The following is a 27,143-nucleotide window of genomic DNA, read 5'->3' as shown; positions in this document are numbered from 1 at the left end:
CACCATGACAGAGCAAAGTTTGTAGAGGAGACGCAAAACACGGAGGGAATGATACCATGGCCTGTAGCTTGGGAGGAACTGGACCTGAATTCAGTTCCTACCTATCGTATGTTGAAACAAGCACGAAAGTCTCTGATTCAGGTTCTAGAGAAGCATGCTAAGTGTCCTTATTCTTGGAGTAAATTCGAAAAGATCAGGCAGACAGCGCTAGAGACCCCCTGCAACTTTTTTGGACAGAATCATTGAGGCAGCAGAAATGTATTTAAATATGAATATTCTAGAAAATACCACCGTAGATCATGTAAAAAGGATTTTTGTGAGAAACTCGGTTCCCCAGGTAAAGAAATTTTTTATGGACAGTTACCCTGATTGGGAACTGTTAAGCCTAGACGAATTGAAACAAAAAGCAACATATGTGTTTGCCCAGGAAAAGGACAGGAGTAGTGATGAAAAGGATACAATCATTGAAAATCTTAGGAAGCAATTACGGGAGGCAAATTCTCGAGCTAATGAGAAGGAAATAAATGAAATCAAGGTGGTAGCAGCGTTACGGGCAGCAGAAAAAAGGAATAATAATAATAATTATTATAAGACCAATAGCAATTCAAACACTAGAAACCAGAGGCAGAAATCTTGTTATGTTTGTGGACGTATTGGGCAGTTTGCAAGGGACTATAGATACAGAAAGAGATCATATGGGCAGAGATACAATAATAACAATGGAAATAATTGGTATAATAATAATTATGGTTACAGGGGAAATAATTGGAATAATGGTTTTAATCAGGGAAATGGACAACAAAATGTGTTCCAATATCAGAATGCATGCTGTCAAGGTGCACATGCTCCTAATTTGGCAATGACACAGGATTACCTTCGCGCAGGAGCCATAAAAACATGTAATAAAATCTAAAAATCAAAATGCAACTAAAAACTTTTGCAAAACCAATTTGTAACATAAAACTCTGATACTAATCTAATACAAAATCAATCTTATCTATTACATCAAACCAAACTTTCTACAGAAGACTTTGACTAAGCATTCTATCTTATGAATTTAAGGTTTTTCAATCATTTTAAGTATGCAGAGATCTATTTTACATAACCTGTACATATAATTGCACATAACTACACATATGTACATATGTTCATATTCCCTATATTTCAATTGTCAGTCCTATGTTACAAGTAGGTATGCATATATTATAAAGCTATGTACATGTGTGTGTGTGATATGTGCTATATATTCCTACTCTAATCTCTGTATTGATTCTGATATATTTCCTGATGTTACCTAAGTAGAATATCTCAAGAAAACCTTGTTTGTAGGTAAGATCTCATTGAATCTAATATGTATACTTCCTTTATTACTATATCAACCAGTTCATAAATATTCATTTATCTACATGGATATTGTATCAAAATCTTATAACAGTTATTGAAACATGTATCTTTTATGTGCTCATTGCATAGAACCTACTTACCAAATCTTTAGCTCTTCCTCTTCTCATGTTGCCTGATGAGTCTCTTCTTGTATGTATGTAATGTTGCATGAAACTATTTTGGAAATGTAGTGTGTTTAATGATGCATTTATCTCACTGTATGGAGTCCATTCTTTATCTGATTCTCTTCTTTGCAGATTCCTATACAGTCTTTGCTCTGTTGGCCTCAGGTCATATGCTTCCCCTTTTGATGTCATCCCACAGTCTACTTTCATCCTTTTCCATTCTGCTCTGCTTGAATTCTCTTCCACTGCAATTGCCCCCTCCTTATGAACTTTCTGCCTGTCATCTATATTTGCCTGATGAGTCTCTCAGCACTCCTCTATGTGACTGTTTTTTGTTTCTTCTCCTCTTCCTATATTTATTTCTTCTCCTATCCCTATTTCTATGTTTCCTTCATCTCTATTTTCTTCGCTTGCTATTTTAACATGGGAACAATTTCATTGGATTCATTGTTCCTTTGTACACTATTTGTTCTTCTTTTACTTTAGGTATTGTTATTACTTCTGTTTCCTTTTCTACTAAAGGTGTTATAAGAATTTGCTCTTCTTCTATACATTCACTATTAATTTCAGTATCACCCTTTTGTATTTCTCTTTTGCCATTACTATTTTCACTTCCTGATACATTTTTCCCTGGGGTTTCTAGTTTTTTGCCTTCCTGGGCAAACCTTCATAATGTAACTACATCCTTAATCTCTTGTTTGCTGCACCCCGATGCTATTACTTGGTAGTTTTTAGGTTTAGCGCCTATCCTAATATATTCTTGCATGGTATAAAGATCAAGTGCCTGTTGTTTTGAACGCTGGCTACAACTATGGTTGCAGCACTGTGCCTTCTCCTGCCTTTGGAACTAAGGATATCTGTGACTTGAATTTTGATAGCCATACCCAATCTGTCTGTACCCATTGTTATTACATCTGTTTTTCCTATTGAACTGAATAAACACCTATCCCCTAAATCGGCAATCCCTGAGAAAATGCTCTTGTCTGTTGCAGAGGAAACAACGGGGTGGGCTGGACTCAATCCTAGAGTTATATGATCTTAAAGCTGCCACTGTTTTCACTTCTTTAATTTCTGCTTCTTTCAGTTTCTTATTAGCCTCTTTTAACTGGCTCCTTAACTCTTCTACTAGATCATTCTTTTCATCCACTTGTTTTTCCTTATAAGCATCCCATATATAACATTCAGTCTTCCTAAGTTCCTCCAGTCCCATATATTCCCATGTAAGGCAATTTGTTGTGAAATAGTATTTCACTACCCTGATGCTGTTTTTTACAAATTGCCTCCTGATTTGAGCTATGTCCTGCTCACTCATGTTCTCCATCCCCAGAAAATTTTCCCCAGCCAGTATTATTCTGTCCAGGAAAGTTGCAGGATTCTTCCAACTTCCTGTTTTATTTTCTCAAGTTTAGACCAGGTGTTAAGGTCTCTTTGCATACACTTTCATTGCTTTGATCAGGGTTTTCTAGCCTGATTTAAAAAGTGATACCCATCCACAGAATTCAATTCTACTTCCTGTTGTGCTTCACTGGGCCATGATGTTAAGTCTGGATTTTGTCTAGTCTCATCAATAAATTGTTTCTGTTCCCTTTTAGTAAATAATTCTCCCAAAAGAATTTCATAGCCAGCAATGCCTGGATCAAATAACTTTACAGCTCTCTTGAATTCCCTAATGCATTTATGTGGATCCTCAAAAAATTTTGGGATACCCTTTTTTATTGATTCCAGATCTCCAGCATTAAACTGTTTATGGCAGTGATGCCCAAAGTGGGTGCTACCGCCCCCTGGTGGGTAATGCAGCAATCCAGGGGGGTTGGTGATGGCAACAGGTGCATTTATCTTTCCTATTAATTGCTATTAAAATTTTTTAAAAATTATTTTCCCGGGGGCTAAGTAATATTTTTTCTGGAAAGGCGGCAGTAGGCCAAAAAGTGTGGGAACCACTGGTTTATTGGTTCTGGCATGGACTATTTCCACATCTGACTGTAAGTAGGTAACATTCCTAAGGCAGTAGTGTAGCTTCAGCATTATCCAGAACTGTATTTTCAAGATCTATTTTTGTTGCCTGGGTATTATCAATTTGCTTATCTAGATGTTCTAACTTTGCCTCAGTTTCCTTTCCTTGTTTTCTATAAAAATCTTGCTTTTGTCCAAGGTTTCTTTCATTACCAGAACTAGTTGTTTCATTTCATTGTCCTTCAAACTTAAATATAGAGTGGTCTTTAGTTTTTGGAATCTTGCATCGGCCAATAGGTACTCATAATAAGCAGCACAAAGAAGTAATGGTATATATGACATTAATCCTCCTTAATGAGATATCGATTATGGGCATCAATATTTTAAATGCCAAGAACCTATAACATTGTTCTGGTATTGCCACTAAAATAACTCATAAAAGAGTGTAAAAGAATAATAGAGTAGTTCCATAACTCCCATCATCTTTACTTAATATTCTTCCTTGTATCTGGTCTTACTTTCAAATTTGAGAGAAAAAAAAATACTATACTTGTAATGAAGTCCCATTACTTTTAATTTTGTGGAGATTTCCCCCCAAGCTCTTCTCTTCCAACATCTAATGAGCAAGTCTCAATTCATTCTTATCCATATATTTTTAAAAGTTGACTTGCCTTTCTTCTTGTCTGTTTATAAAATAGAGAAGGAAGGGGGAGGATAAGATTTTCTTCAGCAAATTGATTATTTGGATCCCTTAAAGATATTCTGCTATAAATGAGATAATACTCAATTATATGAAACACTGTTTTTCAGTGCCATTCTTTCTATCTATATCATTATATTATGAGAAGTTGACATGTCACCATTAAGAATTATTTCTTTGAAAGTTTCTGCCATTGCAAATTAGTTAAATGCCATTGCATTTTTTAGTTCTTAAGGGGGTTTGCTCTGTTCTTTGTTGTTATACTTGTTTACTGGATCTAGGCAGTTGGTTGTATGTTTTTGTTTGGGGGGATTAATTTTGCTCTTTTTGAAGCTTATTGTGCTTAAATTTATTTTGGCCTTAGTTATTTCCATTTGTTTCAGGTATTTTTTTTTTTACGGTTTTCTTAGAAGACCTAACATGGGATAGGGAATGTTGTCTGGCCCAAGCTGATAGCCAGATTTGAGTTTGACTACATTGGGTATTATAATTACTCTATGGTAATTAACCTATTCATGGTACTCTTGTATTCAAAAGAAATATTTGTTGAATATGGAAATAAAAATTTAAAGATATACTTTATCATTTTGTTGACTGAATGTATGAAGATCAATCAGAAAAAGCATAACACAAAAATGTTTAGTTTGTTTTAAAATTCCCATTAATATGTAAAGTTTAGTCAGGCAATTCTAATAAGAAATCATTATAATCAGCATCATAATTCCAGTAATGACATTTTACATTATTCACTTAAAATGTACTTCTAGTGTAGAGAACAATATAATGGGAATTTACTTTTAGTATTTAAAGGATCTATGGTTTCTCTGTTATGGATACTCCTTCTACCAGTGGGAGTTAGTCTAAATGTATTTTTGTATTAAAAAAAATAGAGACTAATGTTATGGTCCCGATGGACTCTGACCATAGCTAGGTTAGTGCTTAGGAGACAGGCCAACAGTTGGTTACTTGTCCACTTGTCTCATACATAATCTTTGCAACTTTTTAGTGTATTTCAGAGCTTTCCCTTTCCTCTGCTTTCTCCCTTTAAAAGTTTTGCATTTTTTATCTATTTCTTTTTTTCAGTTATAAATAAAGTTTTTTAACAATTGTCTTTCTAATTTATTCCCCTTCCCATTGAGCTTTCCTTTGTAAGTAAGAAAATAAAAAGCAAGAACTGTGTTAAATATAATAGAAATTTGCACAAATACTTGATTTGATTTGACCGGAATGGCAATATGGTGTCATGTGGAGAGCTCTAAATTCTGTTCTAGCACAGTCACTAACAAACTCTATATTCCTGGGCAAGTCACTTCTTTGTAAGCCTCGGTTTTCTCACCTTTTCATTTTAAAAAGGTTCAGGTTATGTGATCTTTTAGTTTCCTTTGGGTTCTAAACTTTGAGAGCTGCTAGCGCCTAGTGCTAAACAATAAGATTTCTCAGTGAATGAAAAGTATTTTAATGGATCACAAGTATTTCATTGACACCCAGGCAGGACTTTAAAAAAGAAGTAGAAGTAATATAGAGGCATATTTAACAGACCTAACAATTTGAGCCTTACAAAAGTAAATAGACTACCTCAGGAGGGAATGGGATATGTGTTATTTGGAATTCAGGGGGTCCCATTTAAAAGTATTTTACAAACTTCCTGTGGACATGTGGGGGACTTTGAAACTATATTTTCCGTGATCCAATGGGCTTCTGGTTTTGGACGTGGCGACGTCCCCAACGTTTAGCGCAGCTTAAATTCGGAGGTCGGGCTTGAGACGCTCTCTGGCATATGAGACAGACAAGATGGGAGAAAGTACTAGATGCGGGATTTTTAAATAGCCAGGCACGTGGTCCGATTTATTCTATCAAAATGGGCCCAAATAAAATCCACCACGTCCAAAACCGGAAACCCATAGGATCATGGAAAATGTAGTTTCAAAGTCCCCCACATGTCCACAGGAAGTTTGTAAAATACTTTTAAATGGGACCCCCTGAATACCAAATAACACATTTCCCCCTGAAATCTGGCAAAAAAAAAAGATTGGTCTTTTTTTTGGTGGTTCTGTAAACATGGTCAACTTTTAAATTGAAGGAATTTGGGGATAAAAGAAAAGGATAAAAACTAGCCACATTGACAAAAAACCAGTTGGGGCAGTCCCCTATTGGCATAAGAGTGTACATTCAAAAACAAATGCGTTCAACTCAATTTCAACTCCCCATAGTTCAATCAACTGCACCCCAAAGTTCAAATTTGGATCTTCATGATCCAGCGAAGGATCTTCAGGCATCTTCATGGTGTCTTCACCAAACAGGTTCATTGTCTGGATTCTGGGGAGATGGCAAAATCTTTATCCTGAAATTACTATCAAAAGAATTTAAACTTTACATTATAGATTATAAAACATACATTTCCTTCTAAGAATTATGCAGATATGGATTGAAAAAATGATATCTGTGATTCCTTTTGATTTTAAAATTCTGTAAGAACATAAACTATATCTTTAACAACTACAAATTTCTTTGTATCAAAGGAATTAGCACAGTGCCTGACCTATAGTAAGTGCTTAATTAATTCTTGCCAATTAATTATTTATTAATTAAATTTATTGATTTAAGCAAAATGGAACAACAAAGCAACTGTTTGGAATTATATGCAATGGTCTGCTCCTATAGTCCTCCAATTCTCTGATGATACATATTGGCCATGTGCCAGTGGCAAGTCAGTGCCCCAAGGCAACTCCCTAAGACTGTAACATTATAGTGTAGTTGCCAGACTGTATCAGTGAAAGAATCTTCTTCACTGGGAGTTCCCCACACTGTTGAAAAAAATCACAGATCCAGACCCCTCCACCACTCGCCAAATAAAAACATTCTCATTAATGTTATATTAAAGGCAAGATAGTATATATTAACATAAAAGGGATAAGATTTGAAATTAGGCAATTTAGTTTTAAATCCCAGCACTAATATTTTGTTGTGTGACCACAGAAAAGATACTTAATCTCTTAATTGATAACATCTTGAAAACATCTCCATGAGTGATAACGTAATATTTGCTTTATTCTTATTAATTTTATCATTACAAAGTTCATCATGTTTTGAGGAAAGTGCTTGGCAAAGCACAAAAAGCATAAAGCTTTAGAGAAATGTTATTTTTTAGCAAGAGAATGTGGCGATGAATTGTGAAACTACTCAGAAGGGTCAGAAGTGAGGGTAACCCAAAGCTCAGTGGAAAAAAAGACTTGGGGCTTATAAATAAGGCTATTACTAACAAGACATATATTCAAGAAGAGGCATAAGAGACATCATTAATGGACAAGAGGATTTTGAATATGGGCATTACTAGTGTTTGAGCTGAGTTTTAAAGATAGATGAATTTATGAATATTGTAGGTAGAAATTAGAAAGTATTGAAGGGAAGAATAAAGAACCAAAATGGGAAAGGTTTGTCTGGAAGATAGAGCAATGTGCAATAAGGGAAGAAGTAAGGTAATGTTCCGGCCTCATGGTTCCCTGTCTGGCACACTAGACTACTCAAAGTTTGGTAGAAGAAGGGTAGCTTAAATTAATTCCCACCCTCACATCAACTGAACTATTGTGAGCCAAGATTCTGTGGAGAATACTTAGGGTAGTTAAAATTAACTTTGACTTCAGTTGGATTAACTGCTTGTGACTCCTGGGAGCAGGCCACTCAAAGCTTGAAGGTTAAGATAATGCAATTTCTTATTCATCAGTCTTCAGATAAAAACAGTCTACAAGGAGATAAAAGTTGAGATTCAAGTAGTCTACAAGGAGATAAAAGCTTCTGGCATGTCAGGAGCTCATTTTCAAAATCCTAGAGCTATATATCTCTATATATACTCTTTTTCCCACAGATTTCCCACAAGATTCTTCTCCACGAAAACTTGGCTTACAACAGTCTAGTTGATATGAGCATGGGGATTAATTCAAGCCACCCTATTTCAACCAATATTCTGTCTTACTACAAGTGAGAAATAAGCCTAGATTAGAACCAGATTGGAGGGTCCTTAAATTCTAGGCTCAGAAGTGTATATTTTATTCAATAGGCTTTGGAAACGATATTTAATCCATGACAGTGATAGAACTCAGCAGCAGAGTAGAAAAATAATTAGCAGGAGTGGGAGCAGATATTATGAAGGATGAATTAGAGAGAAAAGAAAATGAGATCTCATAGGACAGTCCTGCATTCTAAACAAGAGGTTATGAGGGCCTGAGAAAGGGTGTTAGTTATGGAAGTAGAGTTAGAATATGGATGTACAAGTGATTGCTGAAATAGACTCAATAGGAATTGTCTCATTTATTCATTGAGTTGGTCTCTGGAGAAGGTTGAATCTAAGGAGACAAAGATTTTGTGATCAAAAAAAATGAGGAAAACTTAGGAGGAAAGATAAACTTGCTTTTAAATATTTCAAATTATACCGATTGACAGGACATCTAGTTGGAGATTTATTTCCCTTGGGCATTTGAAAATGTGGGAATGGGCCTCAAGAAAAAGGTCAGGGCTAGAGATAGAGATTTAGGACACAAAGTGACAATTTAAATCATGAAAATACATGAAAAAATAGTTAATGTGCAAGTTACTTAGTCTCAGTTTCCTCATCAATAAAATGAGGGTGTTGGCCTTCTATAAGTATTTTTGTCACATCATGACACTATGACAATTATGTTGTATATTGCTTTGGTTAAGCTACATTGAAGTATTGTGCTGAGTTCTAGTCATCACATTTTAGAAAGGACATTAATAAATTGGAGAGCATGCAGAGGAGGTTGAACGGTATTATAATGTATAAATGGAGATTTTGAACCTTGGACTTCATCTCCCATAAATCCTTAATTTTCCCAAATTTCCTTTAATCTCTCCTCCATCTCCACATTTGCATGGTCACTTTATTGTTTTATATTTGACTGTAACTCTTCCTTCTTTCTCTTTTCTCCCCTTCTTCCATTCCTGGGAGCAGGCTGGTTAGTACCCTTTTAGATAGGTCTCTGTTAGTTTATTATTAATAAAGTATTCATAAATATAATATTTAACGTTTTGATCTCCACTTTTTGGCGACCACGAAGGGATAGAATCTTCAAATTTTTTTTTAATAGATTTTCAGTATAGTTAGTAAGTTTGGCCGAGAGCCGAGAGCTGGGGTTTCCTGCTTTCACCCCATCTTGGCCACTGTAGCCACCAACCCGCCAGCCACCTGCTTTCACTGCTACTGCCTTTTCACACTCATCTGCTCTAGCCAGCGTTCCTCACCTCTCTGCCCCTGAAGCCTCAGCTTACAGTGACTAGACCTGCCACGAGACCCAGCCATTCCAAGCTGCTTTTTTTTCAAGAGGGTGATGTATAAAAATCTTTCCACCTAATCCCTTCTCCCACCCTATGTGGGTTTTCCAGCCTGTGTAAGTCATTTTTTGAGCCAAAGTCTTAAGCTGGACTCCTGGCTGAGAGAGACTTGCAACTTGGGGTATTTTTTCCCACAGGAAGGGGACTTCTGCTGCTTTTCTTTTGAGGGCAGAGAAACTAAATCAGTAGATTTTAAGTAGAAGTTTTTGGGATTTTGCCTCTACCTTTTGGCCAGTTCTCTCATATGCAAATACCCTATTGTTCTCTAGCAAGATTTTGCTGTTTACTATAAGCAATCCTCATTCAGATTTTTTTTCTCTAAAGGACAAAATACTATTACAAAGCATGCTTTAATATCTGCAGTTTGAATTCCTTGAGCTCACCAGTGCATATATTGGCTATGCTTGATTTTCTTACTAGCAGTTTGTATCTTCATTGGTTATTTACCATCCTGCTTCCTTCCCCTCAAAAAGAATGTGCAGAAAGCTATTCTGTTTAAACTAGAAGCCAAACTGAAATATTTTGATAAAGTTTTGAAAGTCTCAAATGCTCAGTGCAGAATTCTCCCTCACTATGATGAAATTCAGAGCTCTAACAAACAAAATACAAATGGATGATAAATACTGAGGAGGGGAATGAATCTTTAAAGACATAGGGGAGTTCATTGCTTGCTAACTATTTGAGTTTTATCTCCCTTCCCTGATAGTGAACAAATCTATTGCAATTGGTAAAAAGGGTTTTGACAGCATTGCTTGTCATTTGCTTATATATTATATTTGCTGATTTCTTTAAGGATTAAATTTTTTTAAGTTTACGTGTATTAATCTAATTCTGTTATATGATTCTTTATCTACACCGTTTCCCTATGATTTTACTAAACAACATATCATTTTAAAAGACCATGAACATCTTACACAAAATTTTTTTAAGTTGTAAAAAGCCCATAATCTTATGTATCCTGGATTTGTCATCTCAACTAATGAGGTCACATGTTGCTTATACAGCCTTGTCTTCCTTTTTGTCTTTGTTAATTGTCACATATATGATTATGAATGGACTCTATCAAAACTGGTCATAACCTGTATAAGACTTTGGAGAATATGATAACTTAAGAATTTAAATTATAATTTTAAGTATTCTTGAGAAATTACTTCAGTTATCTAGTAGTTTCTGAATGTATGAGACATGCATACATATATATACATGTAGGTATGTATATATCTCCATATATTATAAAGAATGTTGTATTAAAAGGTAGAGAAGCAAATAGAAGTTCTTACCAAAACTTTATATATAAAGCCAGAAGCCAAAAAGAGCTCCTACATGCATGATATTTTAACTCTTCAGTTTAATTTACTTCCACCAAAACAATCTAGATTTCTCACCAAGGTTGAAAGATTTCCTATATCTGTAGATATGTGACAAATATCCATCAGTTCATAGATTTTTTTTAAACATCACACAGCAAGTGGCTATGTATAAACTCATGTAAATCCTATATAATAATGGGTTTGTGCTATTGTCAATAACTGGGTTATTGTGAATTTTGTGGATTTGGTGTTTTATTTGAATGTGCATTATCTACTCTACTACTGTTTTGTTTTTATATATCTGTTATTTTGTGAAAATCACCTGCATTCACAGTAGATCATGGCCAAGTTTAAAAAGGGAATGGATCTCGTTTTTTGATGAGGAATTCTTGTATTCTACCTCCCCTTGGCTGATACAGTGTGTCACTGATTCTAAGTTATATATCTTTTATTTTTAAAACATTTTTTCTTATTGTTTTTTTCCTTGTATTTGCAGTATAGTATTTGAGTACCTTGAAGTACATATAAACAATATTAATCTTTTTTTATTGTACAGTAATATATGTTGAAAATACATTTGTTCTAATATTAATGCATACCCAAAAAAAAGCTTTAAACTGTAGAATGCCATTAATTGTTTGAATATTATGGGACTTTGCTTAATGATTCAATCTGATTTCCAGAAGAAGAAAATATATAAAGAGCCACTGCATAGTGCTAAAGAAGCACAAAACCAAAACTTGCATAGTATAAATCGAGCACAAGGTCAGAGAGACCAATTAGTCCCAGTGGGATTGATGTAATTTTGAGCCAAGACAAGAGGACTTGAACTTGTTTGGGGTTTGAGGTTGAGGCGCTTAACATATGCTAAGACGCAGAACTTCCTCTGAACCACATTCTATCCAAGTACCTCATCCTCGCTACCATTCTGGCTCCTATAATCTAGTCCCTTTTTTCTGTCGTTTATAAGTGTGGCAAACTTTCTGTAGTCCTGGCTACTGATTGGGTAAGTGCATAATTTCTTAAATCACTTTAATTGGGCCCTGATTCAAGGATCTATTATAGTTTTATTTTTACTTTACTTAGATTTTTTAGACATAAGACTTTGACATTTTTTATTTAATCCACTAATTATTTTTTATCTTTTATGTGGATTTTTTAATGTTTTCTGATTTCTTTTGCATTTGATTCATATACCTTATAACTTAGCCATGTATTCCTGAGTAATCCATGTTTGTTATTATTTTCTTCAGGGGGGCCTTTGTTATTATTGTCAACTTTGATTTGAATTTAGGAAATTTTAGGATAAGAAATTTGCTACCTCCCAGAATCCAGACAATGAACCTGTTTGGAGAAGATGCCATGAAGATGCCTGCAAGAGACCACACACTGCATCAACAAGATCCATAATGAACTTTAGGATGTGAAGTTGAACTATGAGGGGTTGAAAGCATTTGTTTTGAATGTATACTCTTCTGCCAAAAGGGACTGCCCCCAAATTGGTTTTTTGTCAATGTAGCAATCATTGATTTTGTTCTTTTTTTCCCTTTTATCCACAAATTATTGCAATATGTATATATTGATTATGTTTTTATGATCGATTGGCGAGACTGGTCTCCCAAAGGATCACGGGGGGGGGGTGTATAAATAGAGATTTTTGAACCTTGGACTTCATCCCCCATAAATCCTTAGTTTTCCCAAAATTCCCTTTAATTTCTCCTATGTCTCCACATTTACATGGTCACATTATTGTTTTATATTTGGCTGTAACTTCTTCCTCTTTCTCTTTTCTCCCTTTCTCCCGTTCCTGGGAGCGGGCTGGTTAGTAACCTTTAAGTTATGTCTCTGTTAGTTTATTATTAATAAAGTATTCATAAATATAATATTTAACATTTTGCATATTAATTTTAATCTCCACAATAGGAAGATTAAGTCCATTTCATATGATATTGAAAGAAAAAACTAAGAATTTTTATCCTTTAGAAAACTTCGGACATAATAGTGTTAAATGTCTACCTTCCCTTTAAAGCCCAGATTAAATGTCTGTCCCTCCTTAAAACTTTTCCCCATCCTTCTCCTCCATCTCATTCTTCCCGGGACCTCAGATAACATTTTGCTCACATCTCTGCTTATGCACTTAAATGTGTTCTAGTTATTTGTGTATATGTCATATAACTATTAAACAAGTGGATAGATATGGTTTTTTATCAAAACTGTGTATCTTTTGGTACCTTGTAGGGTCTTTCAGAGTCAAGAGGAAATTAATAAGTATCTATTATGAAAAATTGGATGAATTGTTGAAAGCAAGAGATTTGATGATGCCAATGGCATTTATTTAACACATTAAGGATTGCAAAGTGCTTTATGAGATTTGATCTTCACAAATCTAGAAGGCTGGTATATTATCCCTGTTTTACAGATGAGGAAATTGATACAAACAAGGTTAAGTGATTTGCCCTGGGTTACACAGCTAGTAAGAGTCTTTGGCTGGATTTGATGTCAGTAATAAGAATGGGAAGGGTTTTTCATGAATAAAAACAAAAAAATTTCAAAGAAGAAAAGCTTGTGGAACAAGAATCTACAAGTGGCCATTGTGATCAGATACTATACCTATTGCTCTTCCCAATTAGAGATTTAAAATAATTGGGATGGAAAAGACTAATTATGGTATATATAATAAGTATAGTGGAAAGTATAGTGAGGTATAGTGGAAGTATAGTGGAAAGAGCCCAGTTTTACTTGTTATATTATGGGTAAAACCAGGGGTGTTAAATAAAAAATGTGGGCTCAGTGGGGTGGATAGAAGACAGAAAGGAACAATGGGTAAGACTTTACAAGCCAGGGAACCAGGTTTAACTATGAGGGGAATGACCATTGACAGAAATGGCAGTTAAGCCTGACTAACTGTCACCCTGCCCCACCCAGCCTGGAATAGCTTCAGATTATTACATACACACAATGAGGACTTTAAAGTACTAAAAACACACAGGGAAACAGTTTAATTATAATATGAGGGGATTGGGAAGGGGGTTAGGTGAAGCTATGACTAACTACCCAGGACTGGAGTCAAAAGGGGTAAGATCCTCAGCCAACTTGGCTTCTGCCAGGTTTTGACAGCTTGGCTAAGGACCTGAGGAAGAGGGCTTTAATTTGGGGCCTCACAAATGTTCCAGGGATGTTTTCAGAATACCAGGAACCAACTCCTCCACAGCTGATGATCCAAAGTAACCAGGTAGGGGAAATGTCTGCAAACTGTCCATCAGATCACAGGCCACTTCCCTACACAGAGTTGACTTGCAGGATTGAGGTCTTCTGCCTTTTCAACCTTCACCACTCTCCAAGATCCCAGGTCAAAAGGAACTGCAGATTGCACCTCTCCTCAGAACCCCTCACAGCACAGCAGTCTGTCAGTTACTCAGCTCTCTCCTCTTATCCCCTGCATTCTATTCAGAATGTCCATGACCTCCAGCAAAGGCTTTTCCTAACATGCTTACACAAATCTACTTTTAAACTTTTATAGCCTATACCTATTACACTTACGAGTCAGGAGATCTGGTTTTCAACCCTGGCTCTGGACAACCATGGACAAGTCTCATAACCTTCATCTTGTAAATGGAGACAGTACTACCTTCTTCTTCACAAGTTTGCTGTCAGAAAAGTACTTTGTGTACTTTTTGTAATTATGCCTTGCCATCATTATTGTTATTATCACTAATATTATTATTATTACCTTGACACAGGGCTGACTGAGGGCAAAATTTCAAATGATAAAAAATTTTACAGATGAGTAAACTGAGGCCCAAAATATAATAATGTATTCCAAGCTGGAAGGGAACTTAGAAGTCATCTAATCCAAATCACTCATTTTAAAAATCAGGAAACTGAGACCTGGAAAAGTTAAGTATCTTTCCTTAACTCACACAAATAGTTAAGTAGCAGATACAGTTTTTGAAATCAGGTTCTCTGATTTTCTTCTAAACATGTTGTTGCAGTCTATTCTATAATCCAGTCTGCTATCTTCTACTTATTGTAGGTGTGTTATCCCAATTCTCATTCATGATTATAAATATAAATGGTTTCTTTTTTTCTCTCCTGTCTTCTTATGCTTTTCCTTTGCTTCCTGATGCTTTTTACAAAAAAGACAGTGGGTGAAAGAGGGACCTACTTTACAGTGATCTATAATTGAAATGATCTTTTGTTTTCATTTCCTTTATTTGTACTCCTTGTATCGCTTGACAGTATTAGAATTTTGAAGAGGTTCTTGTTCTTTCTCCTCCCATTAGAGTATAAGTACTTCATCATCCTGAAGCCCCTTATAAGTTCTCAAATATATTTATCTTTCTGATTTCTCTTGACTCTTCCATTTGTATTTCAAAGAATCAGCCAGATTCTGGCTTTTTCATCAGGAATGTTTGAAAAAGCCTCTTTTCTATTAAAGGTCCATTTTTTTCTCTTTAGGTTTATTGGGTAAATTTCTCTCAGGTTTACTAGTTAAATTATTCATATTTATTGGCTTTTTATCTTTTTCCTTTCAGGATACTGATTCCACAATTTCCTTTTCTTTATAGCTACAGCTACCAGATCTTCTGTAATGTCAGCTGTAGTTATATTATCTTGACTATGGTCCCTGAGTATTTGAAATCTTTCTGGATTCCCGCATGTAGTATTTTTTTATTTGGATTTTTTCCAGAATTCTGACTATGACCTTACTAGTACTTTTTAGTTTGGACTTGCAGGAAGTGACCTTATGCATTCTTTCTTTTTTTCATTTGCCTTCTGGTTCTAGTAGATCTGGGCAATTTTTTTTTATTGTTTTGGTGATAACCCTATATTATATAAATCCTGGCTTTCTCTTTTTTCATAATTATCAGGTCCTTAGATTATCTTTCCTTGAATTTTTCCAGGAGAGTTATTTTGGGTAATAGATATCTCAAATTTTATACTATTTTTTCCATCTTTTGATGTGTTCCAATATTTCTTATTTCATTAAGTTACTGCATTGTTTGTTTTGATTTTTAGAGTCGGTTCCTTTGGTAAAGTTTACAACTTTTGTTCTACTCTAGTAATTCTTCCAAGACTTTTCTCCAAAACTTTTATTTATGAACTCTTGCTTCATTTCTTCCTGATACTCTTATAGTGCTTGTGGCTATATCATTTTCTTTCCTAAAGCTTTGTTCAAACTTGTTATATCACTCTATTTTTCTGGATTTTCCTGTGTTCAATGAATTCAGCACCAGTCAGGATTTGCTCCTTCTACACTCTTAAATGAAATGATCATTCTGAGTTAAAAGCATACACCCCTGACCTCAACTTCAGCATGCCCTTTACCATACACAGCATTCCAAAAATTAATACTTAGAATTATTCCTACTTCTATCTTTAACAATAATGACTCACATGTATTGTAACTTAATACAAAGGAGGCTGTTGGAGTTCAGGTTAATGATAATTTTTAAATTAAGTATAAAGCATACTGGGGCCTCTTATAAGATTGATCACAAGGGGCAGGTAGGTGACTGAATAAATCAAGAGCCAAGCCTGGAGTTGGGAGGACCTGAGTCCAAATCTGGTCTCAGACACTTCTAGCTGTGTGACTAGGCAAATCACTTAACCACAATTACCTAGCCCTTACCATTCTTCTGCCTTAGAACCAATACTTAGACTAACCAATATTTAAAACCAAAACTTCTAAAACAGAAAGTATAGGTTTAAAAAAAAAAAAAAAGATTGATCACAGATGACTTAGTTCCAATCAGTACACTAAAGATTTTTAATTTTGTTTAACTGTACAGTTTGTATTGAAGTATTATATAGCTGCAATTCTTCATGACTGAAGTTTTAAGGAGGGTTTTTGTTGTTTTACTCTAGGAATCTGAGGGAAGCAAGGGATAATGCCCTGGCTGAAAAAGATAGAGCAGTTATATCTGAGAAGGATGCTTTAGAAAAACATGATCAACTCTTGGAACAGTAAGTATCTTGAATATAGCTGCTAATGTTCTTCACATTTTCAAACTTTTATATTTTGTTGAAAGGAAAAAAAAGAATAATTTTAGCTCTTACTTCACCTAAAGAGTATTTTTAAACCCTCTTAATGAAATTTTGATGTTAAAAAAGAAGACACCACAATTTCAAAACCTGAGTTTTCAATATGCTTTGTACTTTGAACGGAGTATTTATATGTACTCATACATATGTATGGAAAGTAAGTCTAATTTCATTTAATATTTGAGCCATACTTAAAACTACATTCTTAAAGTTGTCTCAAATAAGCCAGCAAACCTCTTGTCCACCTTAAAGTAAGTATTACACATTCTAAATGGCTTGAATGAGCCTTTAGTAATTTATCAACATAATTTTCTAAAAAAATTTTGAGGCATAAGGTATTACAAAAGATTTCATGATATAATAAAGTATGTTTCATATTAATAGTCTCATACCAAAAATCTACCAACATTTCCAAATAAAGAAGTCAAACAAATGCCTTCCTTTTTTTAATATGTGTGTGAATACTATATCAGATGGTTCTATACCTTTCTTATTTTTGGTCCTTTAACATATAAATTTGAAATATTTAATATAACAAATTACTAAAACTTTCATGTTAAGTGATTTTGGCTTATATTTGTTTCAGAATATTATTTATTTCCATTTAGCACTAAAACCAGATTAATATTTACTAAAGAGATTTTATGAGAAAATCTCAACATGGCTAATGAGGAAATATGCTTTGCAGTATATGTATATGTATGTATAATGGATATCATATACCTAGCTTACTCAGTAGCTAAGGTTGGAGGAAGGGAGGTACCTTGGAACTGAAAATAAAAATAAAATAAAATTTTTAAATTCTCTCAGATTTTAAGTAGTCATCTAGTGTTCATTTCACAGAATTTCATAGGATCTCAATCTTAATACTTCATTTTTCAAATCTGGGGAGAAGAAAATGGAAGATGTGACTGATTAACTCTTTTATTTTTATGCTAGTCTGTTTTTCAACATTCTTTTCATCAGAATTTTTTTAATGACCTTACAGATGACAATAATTCAATGGTATTTGATATTTAAGAAGATAAGCCTAAGGCACTACAAGATCCAGCCTTCTGACCCCAGTTTCCCAGAGTAGGCCTGTAATTGAGAAGCTACAAAAACTGATAGAAGTCAATTTACCCCATAGAGGCAGAAAGTGCCATATGCATTCTAATAGGCATACTCATCAGGTTCCACCCTTCACAATTCTCTACTGACCACCAAGATCAGGCTCTCTTTTCCACCATATCTTTTTGTTTCCTCTTCAGTGCAGCTTTATTTTTTCCCAGGACCATGTAAAAACAATTCTTGCCATTCATTTTCTAACATTTTAAACTGCAAATTCATTTCTTTCACTCTTCTTCCCCTGCCCCCTCCCTGAGAGGTAAGCAATTTAATACTGGTTACACATGGGCTACCATACAAAATATACTTCCATATTTGTCATGCCGTGGAGCAAGACACATTTTTAAAAATGAAGAAAATAAAGTAAAAAGTGGTATGCTTTGATCCGCATTCAGACTCCAGTTCTTTCTCTGGAGAGGGATAGCATTTTTTATTATAAGTCCTTTAGGATTGTCTTAGATCATTGTATTGTTGAGAATAGCTAAGTCATTCAGAGTTGTTCATCCTACAATATCGCTCTTACTGTGTATAATGTTCTTCTGGTTCTGCTCACTTCACCTAAACTCATGTAAGTCTATATTTTTCTGAAATACTCCTGCTCATTGTTGATGATACAAGAGTATTCTATTACAGTCATACCATACTTGTTCAGCCATTCCCCAGTCAGTGGGCATACCCTCAGTTTCCAATTCTTTGCGACCCTAAAAAGGACTACTCTAAATATTTTTGTGCATTTAGGTACTTCCCCACCATACACATACTTTTTTAAAAAATCTCTTTGAGATAATGACCTAGTAGTGATATTGCTGGATCAAAGGGTGTACACAGTTTTATAGCCCTTTGTTCATAATTCCATATTGTTCCCCAGAATGATTAGATCAGGTCACAATTCAAAAAACAGTACATTACTGTTCCAATTTTCCCATAATTTCTCCAACATTTATCATTTTCCTTTTCTGTCATATTAGCCAATCTGATGGATATAGTGTGGTACCTTAGAGTTGTTTTAATTTACATTTCTCTAATCAGTAGTGATTTGAAGCATTATTTTCATATGACCTTAGATACTTTTGGTTTCTACTTCTGAAAACTGCCTCTTCATATCCTTTGAGCATTTATATCAATTGAGGAATGACTTATAGTCTTATAAATTTACCTCAATTCTCTATATGTTTAAGAGACACATAGTATAAAAATACTTCTACCAGTTTCCTGCTTTCCTATTAATGTTGACTACATTGGTTTTGTTTGTGTAAAAATTTTTAATTCAGTGTCATCAAAATGATTAATTTTATATCTCATGAGGCTCTCTGTTCTTTTGTTTGGCCATAGCTTTTCCCTAATCCATAGATTTGAAAAGTAAACTCTTCCATGCTCTCCTTAAATTGCTTATACTAGTACCTTTTATGTCAAAGTCATGTATCCATTTTGATCTTATCTTGGCATATAATATGAGACGTTGATCTATACACCTAGTTTCTGCCATACCGTTTTTCTAGTTTTCCCAACAATTTTTGTCAAATAGGAATTCATATCCCCAAAGTTTGGATCTTGAGTTTATAAAACATTAGATTACTGTGGTCATTTTCTATTGTGTATTAAGTACCTAATCTATTCCACTTATCTGCCCTCTTTCTTGGGCAGTACCAAATTGTTTTAATGATTAATTCTTTATAGTACAGTTATAGATCTGTTATGGCTAGGTCATTTTCCTTCACATTTTTCTTTCATTACTTACCTTCATATTCTTAACCTTTTGTTCTTCCAGATGAATTTTGTTTTTATTTTTCAAGCTTTATAAAATAATTTTTGGTAGTTTGATTGGCATGGCACTGAATAAGTAAATTAATTTAGGTAGAATTGTCATTTTTATTACATTGGATCAGCTTACCTATGAGTAGTTAATATTTTTCCACATTGTTAGATCGGTCTTTATTTATGTGAAAAATTGTATTGTAATTGTGTTCATATTTGGGTTTGGCTTAAAGGTAGATAGATCCGTAGGTATTTTACATTGTCTACCATTATTTTAAATGGAATTTCTTTTTCTTTTTTAATTAATTAATTAATTGATGTATTTGTTTTGAAGGTTTATTTAATTAATTTATAGTATTTTCCCATAGTTACATGAATCATGTTCTTTCTCTCCCCTCTTGCAACCCCACTCAAATAGCCAATGAGCAATTCCACTGGGTTTTACATGTGTCATTGATCAAGACCTATTTTCATATTATTACTATTTGCACCAGGGCAATCATTTAGAGTCTATATCCCAAATCATATCCCCATCGAACCATGTGATTAAGCAGTTGTTTTTCTTCTATATTTCTACTTCCACAGTTCTTTCTCTGAATGTGGATAGTGTTCTTTCTCATAGGTCCCTCAGAAATGCCTTGGATCATTTCATTGCTACTTGTAATCTATTATATTTGATTGTGCCACAGTGTATCCATCTCTGTGTATAATGTTCTCCTGGTTCTGCTCCTTTTCATTCTGCATCAGTTCCTGGAGGTTGTTCCAGTTCACATGGAATTCCTCCAGTTCTTTATTCCTTTGAGCACAATAGTATTCCATCACCAACAGATACCACAATTTGTTCAGCCATTCCCCAATCAAAGGGCATTCCCTCATTTTCCAATTTTTTGCCACCACAAAGAATGCAGCTATGAATATTTTTGTACAAGTCTTTTTCCTTATTATCTCTGAGGTATAACCATAGCAGTGGTATGGCTGGATTAAAGGGCAGGCAGTCTTTTAAAGCCCTTTGGACATAGTTCCAAATTGCCTTCCAGAATGGTTGGATCAATTCACAACTCCACCAGCAGTGCATTAATGTCACAATTTTGCCACATTCTCTCCAACATTTATTACTTTCCTTTGCTGTCGTATTAGCCAATCTATTAGGTGTGAGGTGGTACCTCAAAGTTGTTTTGATTTGCATTTCTCTGATTATAACAATGATTTAGAACATTTTTTCATATGCTTATTGATAGTTTTGATTTCTTTATCTGAAAATTGCCTATTCATGTCCTTTGTCCATTTATCAATTGGGAAATAACTTGATTTTTTGTATAACTGATTTAGCAACTTGTAAATTTGAGAAATTAGACTTTTGTCAGAGGTTTTTGTTATAGTTTTTTCCCAATTTGTTGCTTCCCTTCTAATTTTGTTTGTATTGGTTTTGTTTGTACAAAAACTTTTTAGTTTAATGTAATCAAAAGTATTAATTTGACATTTTGTAATTTTTTTCTAACTCTTGCTTGGTTTTAAAATCTTTTCCTTTCCCAGAGATCTGTATACTATTCTTTGCTCACCTAATTTACTTATAGTTCCTTCTTCATATTTAAGTCATTCACCCATTTTGAATTTATCTTGGTGTAGTGTGTGAGATGTTGATCTAAACCTAACCTCTCCTATACTGTTTTCCAATTTTCCCAGCAGTTTTTATCAAATAGTGGGTTTTTGTCCCAAAAGCTGGGATCTTTGTGTTTATTGTACACTATCTTGTTGAGGTCATACACTATCTTGCTGAGGTCCTTTACTTCAAGTCTATTCCACTGATCCTCCCTTATGTCTCTTAACCTGTACCATATTGTTTTGATGACCACTGCTTTATAGTACAGTTTAAAGTCTGGTACTGCTAGTCCCCCATCCTTCACATTTTTTTCATTATTTCTCTTAATATTCTTGACTTTTTGTTATTCCAAATGAAATTTGTTATAATTTTTTCTAATCCAGTAAAAAAGTTTCTTGGTAGTTTGATAGGTATGATACTGAATAAGTAAATTAATTTGGGTAGGATTGTCATTTTTATTATTTTACATCCTACCCATGAGCAATTAATCTTTTTCCAGTTGTTTTAGACCTAGTTTTAATTGTGTGGAAAGTGTTTTTTAGTTGTGTTCATATAGTTCCTGTGTTTGTCTTGGCAAATAGATTCCTAAATATGGAATTTCTAGGGTGATTTTAAATGGAATTTCTCTTTGTAACTCTTGCTGCTGAGATGTGTTGGAAATATATAGAAATGCTGATGATTTATGTGGGTTTATTTTGTATCCTCCAACTTTTCTAAAGATAATTATTTCCACTAGCTTTTTAGTTGATTCTTTAGGATTCTTTAAGTAGACTATCATATCATTGCAAATAGTCTCCTCGTTGCCTGTTTTAACACCTTTAATTTCTTTTTTTTTTTCTCTTATTGCTACTGCTAGTGTTTCTAGTACAATGTTAAATAATAGAGGTGATAATGGGCATCCTTGTTTCACTCCTGATCTTATTGGGAAGACTTCTAATGTATCCCCATTGCAGATGATACTTACTGATAGTTTTAAAACTAAATGTTTATTATTTTTAGGAAAGGCCCTTCTATTCCTATACTTTCTAGTGTTTTCAATAAGAATGAGTGTTGTATTTTGTCAAAGGCTTTTTCTGCATGTATTGAGATACTTTACTGTTGGAAACTTAATGACCAAAGATAAATTAATATTGAATAAGAGTGTCATCATAGATAGACAAGTAGCCTCAAAACTAAAAAGATCTTGTTCAAGTCTCATCTCTGACCTATACCAGCCATGTGATTCTGGGCATGTCACTTAGTCTTACAGTTCTCTAAAGCTAGAAGTGGCTGACTTGTATTGGTAGAGAGGGCTTTCTTACCCAGGCTTCTTTATACCAATGAAATCACAGGTGCAGTTCCCATTTCTATCCGTTTATAGCAGTGATTCCCAAAGTGGGTGCTACCACCCCCTGGTGGGTGCTGCAGCGATCCAGGAGGGCAGTGATGGCCACAGGTGCATTTATCTTTCCTATTAATTGCTATTAAAATTTTTTTAAATTAATTTCCAGGGGGCTAAGTAATATTTTTTCTGGAAAGGGGGCAGTAGGCCAAAAAAGTTTAGGAACCACTGGTTTATAGGTATAAATATTAAGGTAATGTCTATTTCACTGGAATAATTTCTTCTCTTTTCTCTCTCTCCCCATCTTCCCATCTTTGCTTTTCAATAAAATCTAATTTTACCTCTCATATATATGTCAGTGGGAGGAATTTCCAGGAGTGTTTCAGGGTTATTTTTTTCATCTCACTTTTCTCTAGTTCTTTCATATTTACAACACATTTCCTTCACAGCAACCTTTTGCTATGGGGACCAATATTACAGAGACTCAGCGTTTTTTTCTAGCCCCATTTTACAGATAAATTAAATCTTGAGAGATTATGTGACTTATTCATTGCCACAGCTGAATTGTGTGTTTAGTGGTCTCACAGTGGCAGAGCTAAGACTCAAAATTGTGTTTTTGTTAAACTTCTGTGACCCTTTTCTTTAGGCAGAGCCAAGGCCCTTTTGCAACTTCCCTTTGTCATCCCCTTATACCAATCCAACCTGATTTGGGACAATTGCTCCTTCCAGTGCTGATGGAAAAAATGACATAATACTTTAAGGCTTACAAAGCACTTTCTTCTATAGAATGTATGTGTGTGTGTATCCTATAAAAATATATGTAAAATATTTTCATTGTTAATTGTCTAAATCAATTCCTAAACAAACTTTTTTGTTAAGTAGTTCAAATGTTAACTGCTACTTACTATTATGATTTCCTGATTCTTCCACTTTTTGGTGCCCCCATGCCCCACCAATTTTAGACTTTTTTAATATATTTTATATTTGCTTATATGCAGCTAGGTAGAGTTGTGGGCCTCTTCCTGAGTTCAAATCTAGCCTCAGACACTTATTAGCTGTGTGACCCTGGGCAAATCACTTAACCATGTTTGCTTCAGTTTTCTCATTATGAAAATGATCTAGAAAAGGAAATGACAAACCACTCCCATATATTTGTCCCAAAAAAAGCCTAAAAGGGTCACAAAGAGGCAGACATGACTAAAAAATGACTAAACAGCAACATATGTATACATGTTGTTTTCTTTCCTCCATCACCCCTCTTTTGAATAGAACATAAGGTCCCTGAAATCAGTAACAATCTTGTTTTTGTCTTTGGTTCACCAGGGGCTTCATGGTGCCTGCGGCTTAAAAAACTCTTTATCAGTCTGAATTGAATTGAATCATAATCATCAAGCAGTTAATTGCTACATGTAAGAATTAATCATGGTAGTCATTGCTTTATCAATTACTTAGAAAACATTTTTACATTTCTTCCTACATTTTATCCTCACAATATTTCTTTGAGAAAATTGTTATATATATATCCTGATTTTTTTATGAGAAAGGTAAAATTCAAATAGTTTAAATGACTTATCCACTCACCTACCTGGCAAAGAATGGTGGACTTGAATTTAAATCTTAAGTTCTTTTACTTGTAACTTAGTTCTCAATTCAGAGTAATTGGTTTGTAACCTCAATAAAATTAGGGATTATGTTTCATTATGCATGTCATAACACACAAGGCTATGCATATAGAAAGTGCTCAAGAAATAATTTTTGAATTAGAAAAAACATTTTTCCTAGATACCTATGCAGAAGAAACCATGTAAGCATTTCTATCCAAAGCAATTAAAGCAATTGACAATAGTATATTTCTTGTTAGCTTTGTTGGTGAGTTTATGTTGCTAATGAGACCAAAGTTATTTATTCATTACACATATGAGGTATGATCTGGTTTTCTCTTGTATAGAGACTGACTACTTCTTATCCCAGCTTTCAGTATAACAAATGTATATTATTTGATTATAAAAAGGACCAACAGAGAGAAGAAACATAGATCAATGTAAATTTGAAGTCACCATTAAAAGGGAGGAAAGGGTAGACAGTTCAAATTGCCAGTCCTTCTTATCAGTAGACTTTTTTGTATTCAGAAGAAAGCTCATTATTATGTATCTACAAATATGTTTCAAGATGATATTTAAGACACTTAGGTTCATAAGTAATGATATTTTCTATCTATGTACTTAAACTGTGCTATTTAACAATTTATGGATATCTAATGATCAAGTAGCCTTTTTAAGTGGCTAATTTGTTGCTTTAGAGCAAAATTTTTCATTGATTTAAATTTGGTAATTATACCCATGTCCTATAAAAAGATACATATAAAATATTTGCAACGGCAGCTGCCTAAATCAACTCATAAAACTTCAGTTAAAAGTAAGATATTTTCCATGATTATTTTAAAATATGATGTTTACTGGAAGGGAAGTCCAGTGAATTACCACAGATGAAGTGTGAGTATATTTCTCCCACTTGTAAATGAGCTCTTATTTCCTCCAGTGTATATTCTGGTCTACAATGAGTCATTTTCAACATGTTTCAGTTTAACTCCTAAAACATTTTTAAACTTGGCAGGAATATTTAGATGAATGTTACTTCCAGTTTTAGAGACTGCTTCTAAATTATACTTCAGTCACCATGAAAAGTCCTTTCAGAAAGAAAGAAACAGAGGATTGATTGGAGATGTATTTGATAGAGGGTAAAGGTGACCTTCCAAAAAATGGTTACTTTCCAGTAAAAATGGAATAATTAAACTTTGGGGACTTTTTTTGCTCATGCATAATATCTCCAATTTCAGCTTCTACAAATGTTTCTTAAATAGATTATAATTATGATGCCTTTCTAGTTGAAGAAAGAATTTTAAAGAATCCTCAGATTTAAGAGCAATGTCTTCTGTTTATATTATATCCTCAGAGCCTAGCATAGTGCTGTTCAGAGGCTCAACTTAGTGGGTTCTTTTCCACTTAAAAATAAAGTAGGGATGGGATGAAGAAGGAGAAAGAGTGGCAATGACACAGAGGACCATCTGGAAGGGGGTGTGGCAGCACATGCACAGTAGGAGAGAATGCTACTCAAAGAGGAGGAGAACCAGGTCTGCTAACCATTACTCCTCAAACTACACCATGCTGCCTTCTCATGAGAATCTGCAAGCATAATATTTTGAACATCATACAAAAATAAACCCCCAAAATTATTTTCAGCTACCTAATTAAAATAGGTCAGTTTTTCAAAATCTTATCTATACCTATTCAGATCACATACAATTTCATTCTGATCCATTCGTAGGAATTGTATTATTTATTTGTTAAGCCTGATTTTCAAGTGTATTTAAACTTCTCTTTGGGAGTAAGTGAAGCCCAGTTTTAAATTTTCTTAACTCTTTTGGGCTTACTAAATTGCCACTTGATAAATTACTACATTTTACACAAGGTAATAATACTAGAGGCCCCAATTTTAGGAATTGTGATAATGGTTTATATTTATTTGATTTTGTAATTCCCAGAATATGTGCCATATATTAATATAGCATTATCAATTTAAATAAAACTTATTTTATTTATTTAGTATTATGAATAATATTGCTTCAAGTATTTTGTCAATGCCTTTTGAAATCAGTAGGGGCAAAAGTATCACAAAACCAGGCAGTTAATTATAGGCATACTTGGAGATACTGCCTCAATTATAGAGGCAAACAGCTGCTCCTTATATTTTATATGAACTTAACTATATACAATTGGTTTTTAAAAATTTTGTTATTTTAACAACAAATTTCCACATATATACAATTTTCTACAGTTACATTAGTTCTTGAATGTTTCAGTATATACTGTTCTTTTCTTATTATCATTTGTTATACATTTTTTGTAATAGCCTATTACTAGTTTTTTTGTGTGTGTGTAAGCTTTCAACTTTCTTTTTTCAGCTGTCAAATATTAGAATCCCATAGCCCCACCTTAGTTCATTAGAAATTATCAGTTGATTGGAAGGCACTTTTTATGATAGAAATTGAAAGGAATTTTTCTGTCCATTGAATAGAAATCAAGAGAAATTCTTGTAAGTTATATACTTGATTTGGAAAAGTTTATGGCTTTTAATTTGACATTTGCCAACATTTACATGACTGGACACTTTTCATATAATAAAAGAAGATGAAAATAGAACACAATAGAACAAATTTTCAATTACTGAACACAGTTTTTTAAAATAAAAAAAATTTAGTTTTTGTTCTGAATTTAAGAAACATCAAGAAACATTAGCATTTCCCTGTACAAAAAAGATTGTCCATGAAAGAATTTTCATTATGGAGTAATTGGGTTTTTTTTAAGTACTTGATACATTCAGCACTCTACTTCCAAAGCTGTCACACTTATGTTTCCCAGGAAACCTCAACATGCTTCATCATGCTTCATCAGCACTCATTCTTTTCTTTTATTTTTGTATTACTCTCACTAGTTTTCCC

General features: G+C 34.0%; 1 protein-coding gene across 1 annotated transcript in view; it reads left to right on the top strand.

Moving 5' to 3' along the window:
- PIBF1 (progesterone immunomodulatory binding factor 1) overlaps nucleotides 1-27,143 on the top strand; it is a 320,388-nt gene that overhangs the window by 90,050 nt on the left and 203,195 nt on the right. Inside the window, exon 10 of the mRNA XM_044670598.1 lies at nucleotides 16,686-16,784. Coding sequence (XP_044526533.1) covers nucleotides 16,686-16,784 — 99 coding nt within the window. The remainder of the gene's footprint in view (nucleotides 1-16,685; nucleotides 16,785-27,143) is intronic.

Source organism: Gracilinanus agilis, chromosome 3 (genome assembly GCF_016433145.1).
Source record: "Gracilinanus agilis isolate LMUSP501 chromosome 3, AgileGrace, whole genome shotgun sequence".
Classification (NCBI taxonomy): Eukaryota; Metazoa; Chordata; class Mammalia; order Didelphimorphia; family Didelphidae; genus Gracilinanus; species Gracilinanus agilis.
This window is presented reverse-complemented; position numbering and strand designations above follow the sequence as displayed.